Source organism: Ambystoma mexicanum, chromosome 1p, assembly GCF_040938575.1.
Source record: "Ambystoma mexicanum isolate Mex_15411 chromosome 1p, UKY_AmexF1_1, whole genome shotgun sequence".
NCBI classification, from domain to species: Eukaryota; Metazoa; Chordata; class Amphibia; order Caudata; family Ambystomatidae; genus Ambystoma; species Ambystoma mexicanum.
In genome coordinates this window covers 1175588113-1175607917 of record NC_090921.1, presented here as the reverse complement: position 1 = coordinate 1175607917, position 19805 = coordinate 1175588113, and the positions used below count along the sequence as shown (strand labels likewise).

The 19805-nt window shown below is 46.1% G+C and overlaps 1 protein-coding gene across 2 annotated transcripts in view; it reads right to left on the bottom strand.

The window, feature by feature from the left end:
* NPHS1 (NPHS1 adhesion molecule, nephrin) overlaps positions 1-19805 on the bottom strand; it is a 494360-nt gene that overhangs the window by 294980 nt on the left and 179575 nt on the right. For both annotated transcript variants that reach the window (XM_069604883.1, XM_069604882.1), the window contains one exon: positions 17734-17815. In XM_069604883.1, coding sequence (XP_069460984.1) covers positions 17734-17815 — 82 coding nt within the window. The remainder of the gene's footprint in view (positions 1-17733; positions 17816-19805) is intronic.

Sequence of the window (19805 nt, the reverse complement as noted above, 5' to 3'; positions counted from 1 at the left end):
TGCAGCGTGCTCACTGGATGCCTACCTTCACAGCACAATTCAGCCTCAGCGCTGAGATCATCGGTATTTGAAGGTCCAGCACCTCGCCTACTTCACCGACCGTGCCACAGCCTTGATTTACTCCGTGATTCGATCTACGTCTGATTTCCTGGTTGCAGCCTCGCTTGCTCCTAAAATGGCAGGCGCAACACGGGATGGAAGTGAGGCTAGTCTCATGTTGCCTAGCAACTGAGAAGCTTCATTAACCAATCCCGTCTGCTGGAAGGCGGAAGTGCTGGCGGCCTCTAAGAAAGCCTGAAAAAGGCCCTGTTTGCCCCTGATTACCCTGGTGAGCCACCTCCTGCCTTATTGGGGTAAGTGCTCTTACGATTCATCACTGCCTGTGATCTACATCGTGATACACACGCTTGATCCCCTTAGAACGCAGACTCTTTAACAGCACACTGCTACCTACATGCCGAGTCTAAACTGGACCCCCTATAACTATCTGTATCCACCAGCCTACCCTATTACATTAAACCTCACTGCAAGCTGCCGAACTAGACTGATACATATCTAGAAGCAGCCTATAATTGCAACGTAATGCATATTTGAAATAGCCTATCATTGAAACATGATGCACATTTGAAATAGCCTATTATTGCAACGTGAAATAGCCTATTACACCACCTCTATCTATACACAACATAAAGTAGACAACTCAGTAGACTGCAATATGACCTGAATTAACCCAATTGTATAACTCAAATTAGCCTTCTGCTATCTGACTTTTTGCAACATACGCCACCCCAGGCTAACTACCCAGCACCAATCATGGCCGCACTTAGAATAGTGACTCTTACTATGGCCACTACCGTCCCTCTATTCCACAACACACCACCCTCTAACGTTCCTCCTAACACGTGGGACAAACACACCTTACTATACCTACCATAGTCACGCACTACCATCAGCCACCACTGTCACCAACAGAATGGATCATGAAATTCACCACCCCACCCACACCTCTTATCCCATGCCCCACCCATTTGGGAAACATTAAACCTGGCTCCCGCTTCAATATGCCCAATACTGTAAGTCTAGACCTCGCATGCCCTGTGTTCCTATGAAATACTAGACTATGATCCTGCACCAACCTCAAGCACTGGCTTTTGAGGACGCCGTCCTTAGGGGACCGCATACCGGATACTCTGCTCCACGAGCATCTCACACCTATATAGCTAATGACCACAGCCTTCCCTCTCCAGACGACCTCCTACCTCACGATTCAGTGGCTCCTGCCACTACTACAATTGAAAGTGCCCTCATTAATGCACGATCATTAGTAGCCCACTCTCCTGACATAGCAGATGTGCTCACTTCCAATAACCTGGACTTCCTTGCAGTAACGGAAACCTGGTAACATGCGACTGCCGGAACATCTCTCTCAATTGCCATTCCAGAGAACTACTCTATTATTAGAGGTGACAGAACAACCGGGATAGGTGGTGGGGTTGCTGTTATTGTAAAATCTAACCTGAAAATCCAAGAAGTCACCAAATTAGACATATCATCAGCCGAACTCCTATCCTTTAAACTCCCACTTTCCAGCTCCAGAACTATACTTTTTCACCTCATCTACAGACCTCCAGGAGCAATTACATCGTTTGAGGAAGATATCTCCCACCTCTTGACAGCAAATACAAAACTAGGCTCCCAAATCCTACTATTGGGAGACTTTAACCTTGGCCTCCAGGACCACAACGACAAAAATGCTTCTGTGATTAATGACACCATCACACAATCAGGCCTGATGCAACGCATCAACAAACCTACACATGGCTGGCCGACGTCAACTGCGACATCTCCTCGACCAACATCACACTGTGCGCCTGGTCAGACCACCATTTTATCACTTTCTCCATACCTAATACTCCACAAAAAAGTGAACCACCCACTGCCCCTCAGCAATCTCTAGCAAGGAACAAAAGTAATACCACCATTGAGAATCTCAAACCACTGCTACACCCTATCACATCAGCTGCCCTTACTACACCCATTCCTAGTCAAACTTTACAATGACACACTGGAACTAGCCCTAAATCAGATAGCACCACTAAAGCTAAGAAAGATCAAACCAACTGCCCATGTGAACAAATGGTTCTCGGCAGAACTAAAAGCACTACACAACTTCAAGAGAACAGCTGAATCTAGCTGGAGGAAAGCCCCGTCCATCTCTACTAAGGAAAAATTCTCTTTGACAGCAGCCACATACAAAGCGGCTATAACAAACGCAAAAAAAGAGATCTTCAACACCAGAATCCACAACTCCAAATCTGGCATGAAAGAGTTATTCTCCATCCTAAGAGAATTGGAATCGCTTTTGCCCCCCACCGATGACTGCATCAAGGATAACAACTGGTGCAACAACATCCAACAAACACTCTCTAATAAAATAGCCCTCTTGCAAACCAAGATAGCTTCCAAAAAAGCCAATCTCGCTTCTAAAGACTATGTGAACGATACACACAACACCCCCCAGCCTAACTGCCCTCTCTTCCACTTCTCACCAGTCACAGCGAATTAAGTAATTAACATGATTGCCAGCTTAGAACCTTCCAATTGCCTAGGTGACCTATATCCGGCATCAGTCATCAAGGAGGGAGCCAAAGATCTTGCCCCCTTCATCACCACACTGATCAACTCTTCATTTATAAACTCGGCAGTCCCAAAAAACCTCAAAGAGGCCTGGATCCTACCACTACTCAAAAAACCCAACCTCAACCCCAATATACCCACAAACTATAGGCTCATTACGACTGTCCCCTTTCTATTAAAAATAATAGACAGAGTAGCATACCTCCAAATACAACAACATTTGGAAGACAATAACCTTCTTGGTCTATGACAATCTGGCTTTAGACCCAGGCATGGGATGGAAACAGCCCTCCTAGACCTAAAAATCCAAATGGGTGAAGCTAAATACAAGGGCAATTTGGCCATCCTGCTCTTGTTAGATCTGTCTGCCACTTTCGATTTAGTTGACCACCAAATACTTACCGAACATCTTTCCTTGGCTGCTGCATTCTCCCAGGATGCCACAAATTGGATTCATTCCTTCCTCTCGGACAAAACAACGAGGGTCTTAGCCCCGTCAGGTGGCGTGGCAGCTGACCCTGTCTCTATCCAATGTGGTGTCCCCCAAGGTTCCTGCATCTCCCCTACACTTTACAACGTCTTCACCAAGCTCCTCTTCAACCACCTTGACGACTTGGGAGTCACATATACAAACTATGCTGACGATACCCAGGTCCTCATCGCACTTAGAGGGAGCTATGATGATGACATTGCAAAACTGAACGAGATCTACCTTGAAATCCAAGCATGGATGGCTACACATAGCCTCTGCTTAAACAACAACAAGACAGACTGCTGATAGTCAGCTCACAGGCCAGTCTTAATAAACTTGACCCCAGATACCAATCCTTCATTATTGACGGCAACATTATAAAAGTATCAGAAGAAGTCAAAACTCTGGGTGTGTATCTTAACTCTATCCTCTCCCTCAAAAAACAAATCAATGCCACCATCTCATCCACAGCATATACCAACAAACTTATCAATGCCTGCAAACCCTTCTTATCTACAAAGAGCTGCCTCACATTGGCCAGGGCCCTCATATTGTCCAAACTGGACTACTGTAACACTCTCTTCCTCGGCTCCACGAACCACAACCTGAACAGATTACAGATACTACAAAATAACGCCCTTAGATGTGCCTTGAATCTCCCGTGCAAGGCCTACATCTCTGCAGCCAGGAAAGAATATTACTGGCACCCTATCCGTGAGAGAATTAAGCTTAGAGCATTGGTTATCACACACAAATGCCTCTACCGGACGGCGCCACGCTATCTATCAGGCAAATTTACGAGACAGAACTCCACCAGACCCACTAGATCTCATTACCTACACCAACTCAACATCCCAAGGTTCAACCTAAAATCAGCAGAGGGAGCTAGCTTTCCTGTGTTAGCAGCCAAAGCTTGGAATGCACTACCTATGACTATCAGAGCTGATAGCTCGTTCTGATCATTCCGAGCCAAGGTAAAGGAACTACTCTCATCTTAGCAATAGATTGACAGCTAGCCTAAACGGGCTCTGGTTTCATTTGCATCGAATGCGTCCTTGTATCAAAGATGTGACGCATGTACTCTTTATCTAATCTATGCCTCGTCAAGGACCACCTTGTAACCCGGTCCCTCACACTATCCGTTGTATTGGTTCATCTGCCTTCACATTGTATGTGCAACCTTCTGTAACCACTGTTGACCCTAATGATAAAGCGGCAGTGACCCCAGGGTTCGGCTGCGCTATACAAACAAACTAAACTAAACTAAACTACTCAAATGGTCTGTCACAAAAGAAATGAATTGTCATATGCAACCGTAAGCCACTTTTTCACTGGTGCCCGAGACTATTTTTTACCCCAGCCTGACCCTGCTGATGGGAAAGCAGAATCCTATTTAAGGTACCTCCCTGGTGCCAGACTTTAGAACACATTGCACAATCATTGCTAAAGAGAGAGACTTGCGTCGATCTAATAAAGAACGAGACTCAAGGAAACTTGGGTATAGGGAAGGGAAAACTTGTGTATAGGCGCGTTATAAATGCCATATCATAGCATATCATATTCAGGTCTATTGAACTAGAAATAAGATTGGGTCAGAGATACAAGAGTGAGAGTTCTGATTGTTGGACTTGACACCATAGGAATACACATGGACCCATCTCAGGTTAAAACCTTGTAGATAAGGTCCTATACAATAATGAACGAAGAAGCAAGAATGAAAAGATAAGACAGATTGAGGCCAGTTTCAATGAGCAGATTCAGAGGCGTAGCCAGGATTGTCTAGCAAATGGGGCCTGAAGCTAATGTAGTTGGGCCCACTGCACTGACAAAAATATCTGTAAATGCCCACACAGCGCTGCTGATTGGGCATTTACAGATTTTGGGTGGGCCTTGCCCTCAGGCCCTACCATGCCTACGCCTCTGAGCAGATTACTCCACAAAGGATATAAAGGGATAGATGAAGCTGCAATCCCAGCAGGGATAGGAATAACCGACCCCTTAAATGTAGGCACGTATTGTCTACAAATGCAAAAAGACAGGAGGGCCAGAAAACGCATTTCAGCACAACGGAAGCAGATCAGATGTAAAAGAGAGCAACTACGACTGGACGAGAGAGCGGAAATCAAACATTGAGAAGGGGTCATTCTGTGAGCAGTTCATTATAAACCAGTACTTGGCAGAATGTGACCATATAATTAATTTATGAAACCCGCCAACACATTTCATGCAGGAGGAGCTTAATCAGTAACAAAAGCGTGTGGCTTCCAGAGGGGAGTCATCCTGATCATCCACCCTTGTTAAGGGAGAACTTGATCGAGTTTAAGGTTATGATGGGGATCTTGCGTGGGCCTCCAGTACAACAGGCAGTTCTGCAAATAGTCGATCTACCTTTAACGTTCCCTACGATGAAACCAAAATGAAACGAGATGAGCAAGCTGTTGGATCCTTGATCAGCAGACAGGAAGACAGGCAAGAAAGCTCACATAGCCATGTTTGAAGTATTGAGCTTTCGTTTGTCTTATGACAGTATGCTGTGCTCCTTCGCAGATTGCACAGTTCTGTGCGTTTCCCAAGTGGGCTTTTCCCTTATAGCATCCTTGCTCCGTCTGTATCCCTCCTGGTGAGTTAACAACAGTGAGAAAGGACAACTCACCACATAAGCTAAGCAAGATGTTAAACAAGCACTGACAAAGCCAGCAGTTTGGGCTTTTGGGTAGCAAAGGATAGGCATTTGCTATGCACTGATATACAGGTACTGCCTGGCCATAAGACATAGGAGTGATTACCTGGGCATATGATGTCAGTACCTGGCAAATGCTTACCTAAAACTTCAAACCAAAACTGTTGGCTTGTTTGTTGCTTCTTTTCAAAAGGATTTCAGTGAAAGGAAGAGATATACATCAATTGACTAAAGGTACACTTGGTTAAGACATTTTTATTGCAGCACTAACCTTTTACAGCTACAATTAGGGAGCCGCAGGTAGTGGGTGGGAATGGCCATAGGAATTAGAATGGCAATGGACCATCAATAGTTGGGTAAATAACTAAACAACACTCACAGGCTGTGTGTTCCTCGTCACATGTCATCTCTCCCCTACCTGTACTCCAATGTAATATTTTCGACTTATAGATGGCGCTTAACCACCACCTAATAGGCCAAACGAAAAATTGTCAAGGGCAAAATAAATGAAGATTGACTGGGAGGGAGCGCTAGAGAAATGGAATTTACCATTTTTGTCCAACTCCCCACTTGACAAAACCCTGGCATTTGACTGGTGCTAGGAGAAAGCCGCGCTATGTGCAGGGATAGTACCCGGATCTTGATGGAGCATCCTTAGTTTTTACTGTGATTTTCTTGTATAGGAGGGGGCACCATGCAGTCAAGGTAAATAGGGGGGATAAGATGGTTGCAGGCAGGGGCATGAGGGGAGTCTGGGGCTCCCCCATTGAGCTAAAGCATTCTGTAGAGGGAGGTAATGCAGAGCGAATGGGAGTCCTCGAATGTTCGAAGAGAGTGGGAGATTTCCAGGTCACCACAAACAATCGACTAGGGGAGTCAATATGGGCAGCTAGATTCAGCCATTGAGAGTCACAATGAGAACCTGGCACGGTCGAAGTCTGCTTTTGCAGATTGCTGCATAATTACGAACAGACTATTAAGCAATAAGAAGCAAATCCTATAAAGAAGATAAGTTGGCTCTTTCCAACAGACTATCAATTCTGGACTTCCAGGTGATCTTGCATCTATATGCATATTTTGACACATTAATTTACTTCATATATAGAAACCCAAGAGAAACAGTGTATAGTAGTGTTTAATTTACTTTTTATATAATGTAGGAAAGTGGAAGCTAGAAGACTGATCCGAACCTCTGAAATTGATTAATTTTGCTCCTGATGAAGGGAACTTGTCTCACGGAATGCGTCAAGCTCTTTTTTAATTTAATTGTGTATTATTTATCTCACTAAACTATACATATGCTAAAACGTATTTATTGTGAACAAAGAATTGACAGAATGTTAGTCACAATCCCTACAGTGCTGAACTTTATCAATTGTTGACTGACATTATTGTCGGTATATGATGTGTGCAGGGGCATGGGAGGGCCCACCAATTGAAGACACTTTATTTTGTGTTGGTTCATTATCCGGCCAAACTTGACTGTAGCTCCTAGTATTCCAGAAAATATCCCCTCTATTGGCAGAGGCCCCTAGACCCTTTATCTTCACTTCTCATGCCTCTTTCTCTCCCGTGTGTCGGTCCCAGACCCCTTTGTCTCGGATCTCCCTGAATTCCTGTGGGTCCCAGACCCTGGCGTGTTGCTCTTGCATGGCTTCCTAGACTCTGTAAGAGTCCCAGACGTTGGTGTGCTGCTCTTGCATGGCTTCCCAGACTCTGTAAGAGTCCCAGACGTTGGTGTGCTGCTCTTGCAGGGCTTCCCTGACTCTGTATGAGTCCCAGACATTGGTGTGCTGCTCTTGCAGGGCTTCCCTGATTCTGTATGGGTCCCAGACCCTGGCGTTCTGCTCTTGCGGGGCTTCCCCAACTCTGTATGAGTCCCAGACATTGGTGTGCTGCTCTTGCAGGGCTTCCCTGGCTCTGTATGGGTCCCAGACCCTGGTGTGCTGCTCTTGCAGAGCGTCCCCGACTCTGTGTGGTCCCCAGACCCTGGTGTTCTGCTCTTGTAGGGCTTCCCTGTCTCTGTGTAGGTCCCAGACCCTTCTCTCAGGTTTATCACATGTTGTACTAAGGCCTAGTTCACTAACCTGCCATGGCACTTGTTCTCATATGTCCAATTCTTGTACTGGTACGAGGGAGATGGGGGTCTTCAGATTTTCCCAACCGCCTTCTTTATTCTCCATTATCTCTACCATTTGCTACGGTAACCAAGGTACCTTTTGTGGAGTTACCAGCTTGCTCGAGCAGCTTCACTGAACTCCTTCTTTCCGCTATGGGCTTCCGTATGCCTTCAAGCAGTCTCTGGAACTCCTTGCAGTGTTATCAGGTCTGGTCCCTCTCGGTGTGCCCCTCTCGGTCCACACATGCAATTTGACTCTCAGTTGCTCACTGACCTCAGATTCTCCAGCCTGGACAACTTGGAACACCACATGTGTTCACTGAGATTCCGTCAGCCTTTCCAGCTCTCCGTGGCGAGCCTCTAGCAGGCTCTCCATTCCTTTTTGGAGGATCTGACTTTCCTTCTGCCAGTGAAGGATTTGGTAGCCTTCTCCAGTTTACCTTCCCTTGCCGGTTGGCAAAGGTTCCCTGTCGGTTTGGTAGGCTTACCGGCCCACAGCCCTCCTCAGCACCTCCCAGCTTCCCTGCTCCTGGCTCCTCGAGGGAAGGCTTGACCATACTTCCTGGTTTCCCCCTTCTATTTCTACTCCCCCTTAGCCAATAAGGATATGGCAACCACTAGACAGTTCAATTTGGTTCACCTTAGTGCTCTCTATGCATCCACACCTCTTCCTCGTCCCAGTGGTTGTCATTAGTATATCTTTCAACTCCTCCATATTCCTCCTCATCTCAGTATTTCTACCCTTGATCTCCCTTAGGTCGGTTGTCCTCTTCATAGTTCCAGTACTTTCTAGGGAAATGGTAGGGTGACTATAATTCATGACCCTATTAGGGAAGGGGTTGTTAAGGTTGTAGGAAGGGGCCTAGAGACAGGTGATTGCCGGGGACCTTGTGTTCTCCCAATATGGTCATCACTTGTCCCACATTGGGTTTCCCCTCCCATGAGATCGACCTGCTGAGTACCACCCCCAGAGGGACTATCAGACCTCACCAGCCTGGCCTCATGGGAAGGGGATCCCCCTATGGAAGCACTTATGATACCCTGGGATTCGTCACACGAGATAGTAAATCATATAGTATGGATCTCTTGCGAATGTATGTAGCTGCTAGAGCAGAAGGTGAGTTGACTAAACCAATGAAAAGAATGCATGAAGTTATCTCTAGTCTTGCAGGCCCTCAGCTCTATCTTCTGTGGTCACCTTATTCTAAACATTGTGTGGTAATTACTTAATTGAAGTTCAATTGTCTGGGTCTGAATCGTGCTATTTTGTCATGGACAGGCAATGAGTCCAGGACGAATACATTTCCTTTTGATCCAAATGAAGATGAGCCTGTTATGCATTTTCTGTGTGTGTTTTATTCTGATCATTAGAGTGTGAGAACTTTGTAATTCCTGTTCTTCGGAATCTTGATACTAGGCAATGTCAGCCAGCCCAAGGGCTTTTGCTAAATGCCTGTGATCCACTGTGTACGTGGTCTTTACATGGAAAGCATGTGCTAAAATAGATAATAGACTTTTTCAATCTTAGAACTGCCCTATTTTTAACTATTTGAAACGTATGGATGGCTAATTCTGCACTTCTTTTTGCCCTTGAATGTATTCTCAGTAATTTCAACATTTATATCACATTGTCTGATATGGTTTGGTTGTATTTAATTTTTATGGTTGATGTGTTCTGACCGTAACGGCAGTAATGCTGAGATAAACCTTCTTGATGATGAAGATGAATTTCGCCACCATCTCGGCTTAGTAGGAACCTCAGCACAAACATAGTTCCATGAAAAACAGAAAATCCTTGCAGAACAGAGAACTAGATAAGGCTTGAGCCAGATAGGGGAAAGGAGGCCTGGAGTAAAAGCATCTCACACATTATATAAGATATACATTCAGAACAACCACTCCATGATCTAGAAAATAACTCAGGAAAGAATAAAGGTGTCAATTAATCTAAAACTGCTTCTATTGTTAAACAAGCTGACATTTTAGAGCCTAGAACACTGGAAAAAAACAAACTGATTGAGCAGACAAGAAGATGAATTGGCTGCAAAAGAAAGTGCTATTACCTGGGCAGCAAATACACCCTGGAAAAGTGGAAACAAAGCAACGACTCATCCTTGGGGCACAAGAGACGTTTGTACACGGGACAGCTTGAAAAGTTGGTTAATAAACTATTGGAATAAATTCTCCTGATGTATGGGCATTGGTTGGATGTAAACCCCTAAACTCAAAGGTCCCCGAGGGATCAATCATGGTAACTGCTGTTATGGAGACATTGGATTGAATGTTCTGTCAGTGAGGTGTAAAGAGTGCATATTGGAAATTGGCATTGTGACAGGGCCAGAAATCCATCCCTGTCTGTTGGGTTTGGGGACTCCTCTCATCCTGGGGTGGAAGTCGGTGTTTGCCAGAGCCAGTCCCACTACAGAGGCCGGGTGCGACAGTTGGGAGGGCCCCATTCTCTGTCCCTTCCTCCTGTGCCAGGTTGCTTGACAGAAGTACCACTACCTATGACCTCATGTTTTCACAGCATTTTTCTGGCCAGTGTTTTTCTCTTTGTCTTGTAGGATATCCAATATCAGCGGCCTTAATGGGACAGCCAGCAAGCCACTAGAAAGAGAGACAAAGCCCTGGCAAGCAAAATGCAAAGCAAACCATGCCATAACCAGGATGAAGCAAGCCACTCCACAGACTGCCTCAGCTCAGAGATCAGAGTGACTCAGAGAGTGGAGAACTCCAACCAAATTTGCACGCTCTTAGACAGCGAGCCACACTAGCACAATGCCAGTATGAGGCAGGGTACGGATCACCCTCCGGGGCTCACACACTAATGGATGTTACACCCACCAGCAGAGGGGCCGCAGAGTGGCAACCTCACCAAACTGACATCCTTGACTCGCCGGGAAGTCCTCACATTGACTGGAACATTGACTGTTGTGGCCACCATTGCCGTAGACCGGTGGCCCTGCATATGATAAAACGGTGTGGCTTAAGACCCATTTTGAATGTTTTCACTATTGTAAAACTTCCCCTGGGGAAAGGACAGACAGCAGTTGGCCTGGCGAACCAGGTATGGGAGAGCGCCAATGGAGAAGGAAGGGGGTGGACAAAAGGGGGCACAGGAAGCTGGAAGGCATGGGTTGTTTGGGTGAGGTCAAGAGAGGAGCAGGAGGATCAGGAGACCAGGTATAGGAAGGACGAAGCACAGGGGCATGGTGTAGACTTGTTGATGGAGCGTATGAAGGGTGGATGAGTGACATTGATAAAGGGGGTATGGAGTGAAAGAAAATGTGATGGAGAAGTGAAAGGAGGATGACTGACAGAAAATGTGTGGGTGGAGTGAGAGTAGTAGTATGGCAAGCGGAGTAGTAGCAGTGTGGAGAGGGGAGCAGTCAGAGAGGAGAGGAGAGAATGTAGGTAGTGTGAATGAGAGAAGGAGAGTAGCAGGGAGTTATATTGGATGGTCGAGGTAAATAATGGAGAGAGGAAAATTGGAGAGAGAGTGGAGCAATTGTCAGGGAAAGAGAGAGACAGAGAGAGAGAGAGAGAGAGAGAGAGAGGAGAGAGACAGTGCATTGAGTAGAAGTTAGGAGAGTAGGAGGAGGTAAAGGAGAGTGAACGCTAGTCACAGTGAGAGGGATAGTGTGGTGTGTAAGGGTAAGACCAAGTGGGGCATGTGTGCCTGAGAGTCACAAATCCACAACCTACATCCCTTTGGGGACTTTAGAACAGGGACAACCTAGATAGTTCCCTCTGGGAGTCTTAGGTAGATAAGGTGCTTTGCCTTTAGATCTTCACATTTTGCTACACATCTTTTTAGATAGTAGGGGTTACCAATCTCTAGTGACCATCCCGTGGCTGAGGGACACCTGGCTTCGGGAGGGCAAGCTCATCTCTTGACGAGATTAAGAGGGACGGGCCTTGGAGAGCCCCTCAACAACAAAAACAACAAAATCCCTTGCACAGTCTGCCAGAGTTGGTGTGTTCTTGAGGCCATCTGTGACAGTATTTATACCCTGGCAGCCCAAATATGGTGTACTAAGATATGTGTTGGAGGAAGGATGTATACGTCTTACTAGTTCCACTAGGATAGACTTACTAGTTCCACTAGGATGTTTGTGCGAACCAGCAGTCCCCACCACCCTTCGGAGGAGCAGGAGCTCCAGATCGAGTCCCTGCAGGAGCAGTGGACACACGGAGTCAGCCACCTTATTTACTATACCCATCAGCGGATAATGGTAAACGCTGCTGCCCCTGCGCTTCACTTTTTTGTAAAAAGCGCTATTGCAGCCTGTGCACTGCATATTTGTAATCCTGCACCGAAATGCCCACTTCTCCATGAGGATCACCAGAAAGCTTCAGGAAGCCCCTGCCACCATTAAGGTACAGGAGGTACCTGATAATTCCAAGATAGCCGCCCGATTGATGCCCGAAGCCCCTCTGCCTAACTGAGCCTTCTGCAGCCATCTGATTGGCCACCGGGCCCATCTTTTCCCCCACTGGCTGCCAGCAGGCGAAGCCGGCCCACTCACTCTGAGGCCCACGGGAGGTAAGGCCAACACCTGTTTGTGCCTGTTTCTTGCCGATTCTGCCTCTGCCAGTCCCCCTGGCCCACACAGGAGAGCACCAGCATGGAGGACCCGCTGCCCCAGGACCACTCACTACTGCCTTCCAGCGCCTGAGGTCAATGGGTAAGCCTACTATCAGTATAATATGCGCACCCACTGATCCCCAAGTTGGCTATCCTTCACCCTCAGGCGCCAAACCTTACCACCTGGCTGTCACCCTACCTGACTTACCTACCACCACTGGCCCATTCCACTTTGTTCACGGCAGCCGCCCAACCTTTACGTGACAATTGTACTGTATTCGAGCACTGCCTCTTAATCACTGATTGCCCGCATATGTACCTACCTAGCCAGCCATATTCGAGCATTGCCTTTGAGTTATTGCCTCTGAGCCACTATGTACCTACCTAGCCAGCCATATTTTAGTATTGCCTCTGAGTCATTGATTGCCTGCATATGTACCTACCTAGTCAGCCATATTTGAGCATTGCCTCTGAGTCACTGATTGCCTGCATATGTACCCACCTAGCCAGCCATATTTGAGTATTGCCTCTGAGTCATTGATTGCCCGCATATGTACCTACCTAGTCAGCCATATTCGAGCATTGCCTTTGAGTCACTGATTGCCTGCATATGTACCTACCTAGTCAGCCATATTCGAGCATTGCCTTTGAGTCACTGATTGCCTGCATATGTACCCACCTAGCCAGCCATATTTGAGTATTGCCTCTGAGTCACTGATTGCCTGCATATGTACCTACTTAGCCAGCCACATTCAAGCATTGTCTTTGAGTCACTGATTGCCTGCATATGTACCTACCTAGCCAGCCATATTCGAGCATTGCCTTTGAGTTATTGCCTCTGAGTAACTGATTGCCTGCATATGTACCTACCTAGCCAGCCATATTTGAGTATTGCCTCTGAGTCATTGATTGCCCGCATATGTACCTACCTAGTCAGCCATATTCGAGCATTGCCTTTGAGTCACTGATTGCCTGCATATGTACCTACCTAGCCAGCCATATTCGAGCATTGTCTTTGAGTCACTGATTGCCTGCATATGTACCTACCTAGCCAGCCATATTCGAGCATTGCCTTTGAGTTATTGCCTCTGAGTAACTGATTGCCTGCATATGTACCTACCTAGTCAGCCATATTTGAGCATTGCCTCTGAGTCACTGACTGCCTGCATATGTACCTACCTAGCCAGCCATATTTGAGTATTGCCTCTGAGTCATTGATTGCCCGCACATGTACTTACCTAGCTGCCCGTATTCGAGCAATTGCCTTTGGGTCATTGACTTCCTGCACACGTACCAGTCACTAACGTGGTATTCTAGATGGGCCACCACTATACAATTATGTATCTACCAGCCATTTACACAATTCTACTGAGGACTATCCTACACCTACTCATCATGCCAGATGTTAACGTACCTAACTCCTTGCCACCATTGACGTCTGTAGTACACCTGAACGATAACTCTCCTGACCAATATTTACGCCCGAGTTATGAACCCCTTGAGACAGTTACCGCGATATCTCACCCATGCGATACACCTAGCAGAAACCTCAGACTCCGTGCTAGACTATCTAAACTGCATGAACCCCTACGCAGATCTCTGCCTTCTACCAACATTAAAACTAGCCTCAAGCAGGTCTGTAAACCTCGCCATACTAGACAACCTTCACAACTTAATTCCTATACTTGCCCAACTTAGAACAACAAGTCAAAAACACCCATTATGTCCACTACTCTACATCCTCAAGCCTTAGAGGTCATTAAGACCCCTATTATTGTTGGAGCACTCCTTCATTTGAGATGCCTTGTCGCCCATGCCCTAGACATTGCCGACATAATTACAGAAGGCAACCTTGACTTTCTTGCTATCACAGAGATCTGGCTACACAATGCAGCAGGACCTTCGCTCATGCTAGCTATCCCGGATGGCTACACAATAGTCAGACACGACCGAGAAGGTGCTAGAGGTGGCGGCATAGCCATAATCTCTAAAACAAGCCTTTCACTCAGATTAGCACCCACCCAATCGATTCAATCTTGTGAGACCCTATCTGCCAAACTCCAACTAAATAATAATCAAACACTTACCATTCACCTCTTATACAGACCCCCTGGCCCTCTAGGCACCTTTGATGAGGATCTCCATAACCTACTCACAAATAACCTCAAACCTTGTTCTCAATCAATCCTTCTTGGGGACTTTAATTTAGGTCTCCATGACACCACAGATACCAATGCCACATTGGTAGCCACACTATTCACGCACTTGGCCTAACTCAAAGAGATGATAAGCCTACGCACCTGAAGGGAAGAACATTAGACTGGATAGCTGACTGCAACTGTACAGCCACTATTTCATCTATAATGCCCCTACCTTGGACAGACCATTCCCTGGTGTCCTTTAACCTAGCTACCGCCAGACCTAACCCGACGGCCCTTCCACTAGCGCCACCTTGCTTAGCCAGAAATAAAAAATGTATCACTGTAGAGAAAGTGATCCCAGCGATATTACCGACCCTTAACGCTCTATCAGCTAATCTAAACCCTAGTATCCTAGTGCAAGAATTTAATACCATCATGCTCACTACCCTTGATAAAGTGGCTCCTCTCAAACTTAGACCAAGTAAACCAAAAGCTCATCTAAATAAATGGTTTGCTCCACTGCTAAGAGATTTACGCATTCTGAAAAGAAAGAGTGAAACCACCTGGAGGCTCTGCCCATCAGTCAATAACAAAGCTAAATTATCCACTCTCTCCTCACTTTACAAAAAAGAAGTTTGCCAGGCAAAACGTAACTCATATGTTGACCGTATAGCTAAATCTAACTCTAGCATGAAAGAGCTTTTTGCCATTCTAAAGGAACTTGAGTCTCCCATCGCCATTCTGGACACCTGTACCAAGGACAAACCTCGGTGCATGGATATCCAGCAAGCCTTAGCAAATAAAATTATCACTCTCCAAAATAAAATCCATCAAAAAAAGAAGTACTCAAAATTCAGGATTTGACCAAAATGCCTCACACCAATATCCTACTGGCACACACTAATACCTTCCACTTCTCCAAAATGACCGCCTTGGAAATAGAAAAAGTGATCCTTTCGCTTAAACCATCAAATTGTAAAGGTGACATTTGCCCAGCACAGTTAATAAAAGACGCTGCCAGAGAATTATCTCCCTTTATCGCTAAATTGATCAACGCCTCCTTTGCCTCAGGCACTATCCCTGCCAACCTTAAACAGTCCTGGGTACTCCCCCTCCTTAAAAAGCAGAAATTAGATCCCCTCATCCCTACTAATTACCGCCCAATTACTACAGTACCGTTTCTTCTTAAGATTCTGGACAAAGCCGCATATAACCAAATTCAAAGCACCTAGAACTACATAACCTATTAGGAGAAAGACAATCGGGCTTCCGTCCCCTGCACGGAACTGAAACTGCCCTCATTGACTTGAAGTCTCAAATTGATGAGCTGAGAGACAAAGGGAGAACAGTACTCTTACTACTCCTGGACCTCTCAGCTGCCTTTGATTTGGTGGATCACAAAGTCCTCTGTAGTCACCTGGACTCCGCCTCCCATTTATCTTCGGAAGCCATTGGATGGATCAAGTCATTCCTGAGCGAGAGAACGATAAGAGTCTTCTCCCCTTCAGCAGTGGCAGATCATACCCCTATCTCATGTGGTGTTCCCCAGGGCTCTTGTGTATCCCCAACCCTATACAATATCTTCACCAAGCCCTTGTTTGATGATCTGGACCATCTTGGTATCACCTACACTAATTATGCAGATGATACACAGATCCTCCTCCCGCTTTCTGGGGATCATGCCAAAGACACGGAATTGGTGAACAAAGTATACCTTATCATCCAGGCATGGATGGCCACTCACGGCCTTTGCCTAAACGATGATAAAACAGAGTTGACTATCCTGGGTACCCAAGCCAATATCAAAAAACTAAGTCAGGAATTCTCCTCTTTCAACATAGATGGGAACATCATCCAAGTATCCAAGGATGTAAAAACCTTGGGATTCTATCTTGATTCTACCCTATCACTTGATAAACAGCTAAAATCCCTTGCATCCTCTACGGCCTACACGTGCAAACTGATAAGAGCAGGTAAACCATTCCTTTCCAATAAGATCTACCTAATCTTGGCTAGAGCCTTAATTCTCTCCAGAATTGATTATTGTAGTGCTCTATACTCTGGAGCTAATAAAAAAATAACCCAAAGGCTACAAACATTACAAAATAATGCCTTGAGAGCATCACTAGGCATTAATAAAAGGTCCCATATCTCTTCCACCAGTCGATATCATAACTGGTTGACCACAGAGAACAAAATAAAACTTAAGATGCTATCACTGACCCACAAAGCCCTTAATAACTCTGCCCCTAGTTACCTGTCTGACAAATTCCACAGGAGAACATCTCTTAGACCAACTAGAGTTGGCAACACCAATTGCTTGACAATACCGAACTTTAGACTCACTACTATTGGAGGAAATAGTTTCCTGGTTAAGGCGGCTAAAACCTGGAACTCACTACCACAAGACCTCAGAGCTGACCTGCCCTACCTTTGTTTCAGGAAAAAAGTCATTCAATTCCTTACCTCGACTGACCTCAGTTGACCGGTGTTACCTAGCTCCTACTGATATTTATCACTAGACCTTCATTCCATATAGCTGGAATTCTGATTGACCTACTTGAACTTGTATATTTTGTAATTATTTGTGTGACCCTAATGTAATTTCTAATGTACACTGTGCTATGATGCAACCTTGTGACCCTACTGTAATTTCTAATGTACACTGTGCTATGATGTAACCTTGTAAGTCTCGCATTTTCTTGTCACTGCGCCCTGCTACCCTTGGGTCGGGGGCGCACAAAAAATGAATAAAACAAACAAACAAACAAACAATAGGTGTATGCTGAGGCCAAACCATAATAACACCAATTATCCACAATGGTGGCGGCAGCAGGCCCCAAACCCTCCACGTTGTTTTTGAAACCAAATACAGTAAAATGAATTATGCTAATGCCATATTTCTTTTTTAAATTTTATTGTTTTTCTTTTAATACACGCTTAATACCTCAGTTGGGTTTCTAAGCGTGCCTCCGGGATTCAACTTAATGCCCATGTGCGTTTCTTGGCACATACCCCTGATGCCTATGGATCCCCGATTCCCATGTTTGTGATTGCACCCATCCCATGTACCGAAAGGGTGCACTTTTTTCTCACCTCACCATGGCCACAGTATGTGATAGCTTCTCCTTGGAGCCTGCGCGGACCTCAGATGTAGAACCGGAGAGCTCAAAGCCACCTGCAAAAGGAGACTTCAGTCAGTGAGATTAGCAGAGGGCTGTGTTTCCACACCATGCTGCACCCCGTCCCTGAGCTGTGACATTCCTCTCCTGCTGTGCTCTGCACCTAGTTACGCCCCTATGCTAGAGCTGTGCCCATATCCTTCTCCGGCCGCTCTCCCTGCTTGGTTCCCTCTCCGCTCAGTCATTGTCCTCTTCCCCTTCTATTATACTCCTCCCTTGCTTATTCTCCTCATGTTGATAAGTGACCTTTCTCCCCCTTCCACATGGACACAGCCGCCACAGCTAGATAAGGGTAGGACGCACGGAGCCTGACATTGAAAATCAAGAATAATTCACTCAGATGAGCAACCCAAGATTATCCAGGTTCTTAAGTGTGCAGGAGCTTGCCTATGAGTATTCTATCAAGGCCACCCTATTATAGGTATCTATGATAATCGGAGGGCTTTGGGCGACCAAGTGAGGCCATGAAGGACAGAGGTGGGTAGGCTAAATGTATTCAGAAAAGTGGAGCTAGGTTTACACATGATGACTTGCTAATGGGACGGTAACAATCAGGGGCTTACATTTCCCGGAAGGCCACAGGAACCATATTGAATGTGGCTGTGCTGTAAACTCCAGATATTCTCAGCTTCTCACTATTGACAATTCTTAATGAAGCACTATCCAGGGCTTTCCACTTTTTCTTCCAGCACTTCAGTGGCACTAAAAGTTCAGAACATTCTAGATTGTTTTGTTTTCTTAAAGGGAGCACGTTTGTGCTGACAAGTTGTAAGGCACAATAAAAATGCGAAGGAGGAGTCTAATATGGCATTAAGCCCCCATCCCATGGCTGGAATGGGGGGTAATGGCCCGGCAGCCCAAGTTATCGGCCCAAGCAAAGCGACGCCAGATAACGAGGGCACCGGGCTGTTATCCCTGTTCCAGCCCCTGGAATGGGGGATTAAGGCTATTAGCACCCCACATTGCCAAAGCGATAACCCGAGGTGCTAAGAAAAGAGTATTTTCCTTCATTCTATGGGAAGCCGTGCGCGTCCCTCTGAATGAAGGAAAATACTATGCCAAGATGGCCACCATGGAAAGGGAAGGCAGGGCCCCTTTTCCCTTTCCAATGCGGCTTCTGGGAGCCAGGAGGAAGGAGCGGATGAGGCTGCAGTGAGTGCCGCAGCCGGAATTAGGTGAGTGGGGGGTGGGAAAGGGAACAAAACAGGAATGGAGGGTGGGAGGAAGATGGCGGCAGGGGGGATCTGGCCATCGGGCAGCATGGAACGCGGCTGAGATCGCCGGTTTCAGCCTGCATTCCTTGCCATCTGATTGTCTGGCTCCTCCCACCAGGGTGATAATTACTTTTTGTGCCCTTGGGTGACACACATTCAATGAAGTGCATCGTGGACAGTTATTCTTGCCTGGACAGAGTGTGTACATCATTGCTTCAGGCTTCGTCATTCAGCAGCATGCAAGAAAGCACTTCAGAAGCTAGGCTTTCACACGATTATTTGTGGAGCTCTAATTTCTTTTGAATTTCACAGAAAAACTTGAAAGACAATTTGAGCTAATATTATCCCTTATGTATTTGCTTTTGCTGCTGTGTAATAAGCTCCTCTGTTTTTGACAATAGCTACACCTGCATCCCACAAAAACAGTCTGGCTGTTGTTGGGAAGAAGTATGTGCATTATCGTAGCCACGCAAATTGATGTAATGTTATGGCCAGATTCTGGAACGTGTAAGCGTTTCTGAGAATCCAGAAAACCTAATTTACCCCCATCCTGTAGCGATCCAGCAACAGGTTTATTTAGACTACGAGCCTCATTATAACTTGTGCGGTTGGGTTGAACGGCGCCGGTAATAGTGCCGGCGCCATTAAACCCATTCTGCACAATTACGAGGACCCCTCGTGGGACCCGCTCTGGACGTCTGGTTTTTCCAGACGTCCATAGCGGGTCCCGCGAGGGGACCAGGGAGCTAACAACGGGCCCGTTTGTAATGGG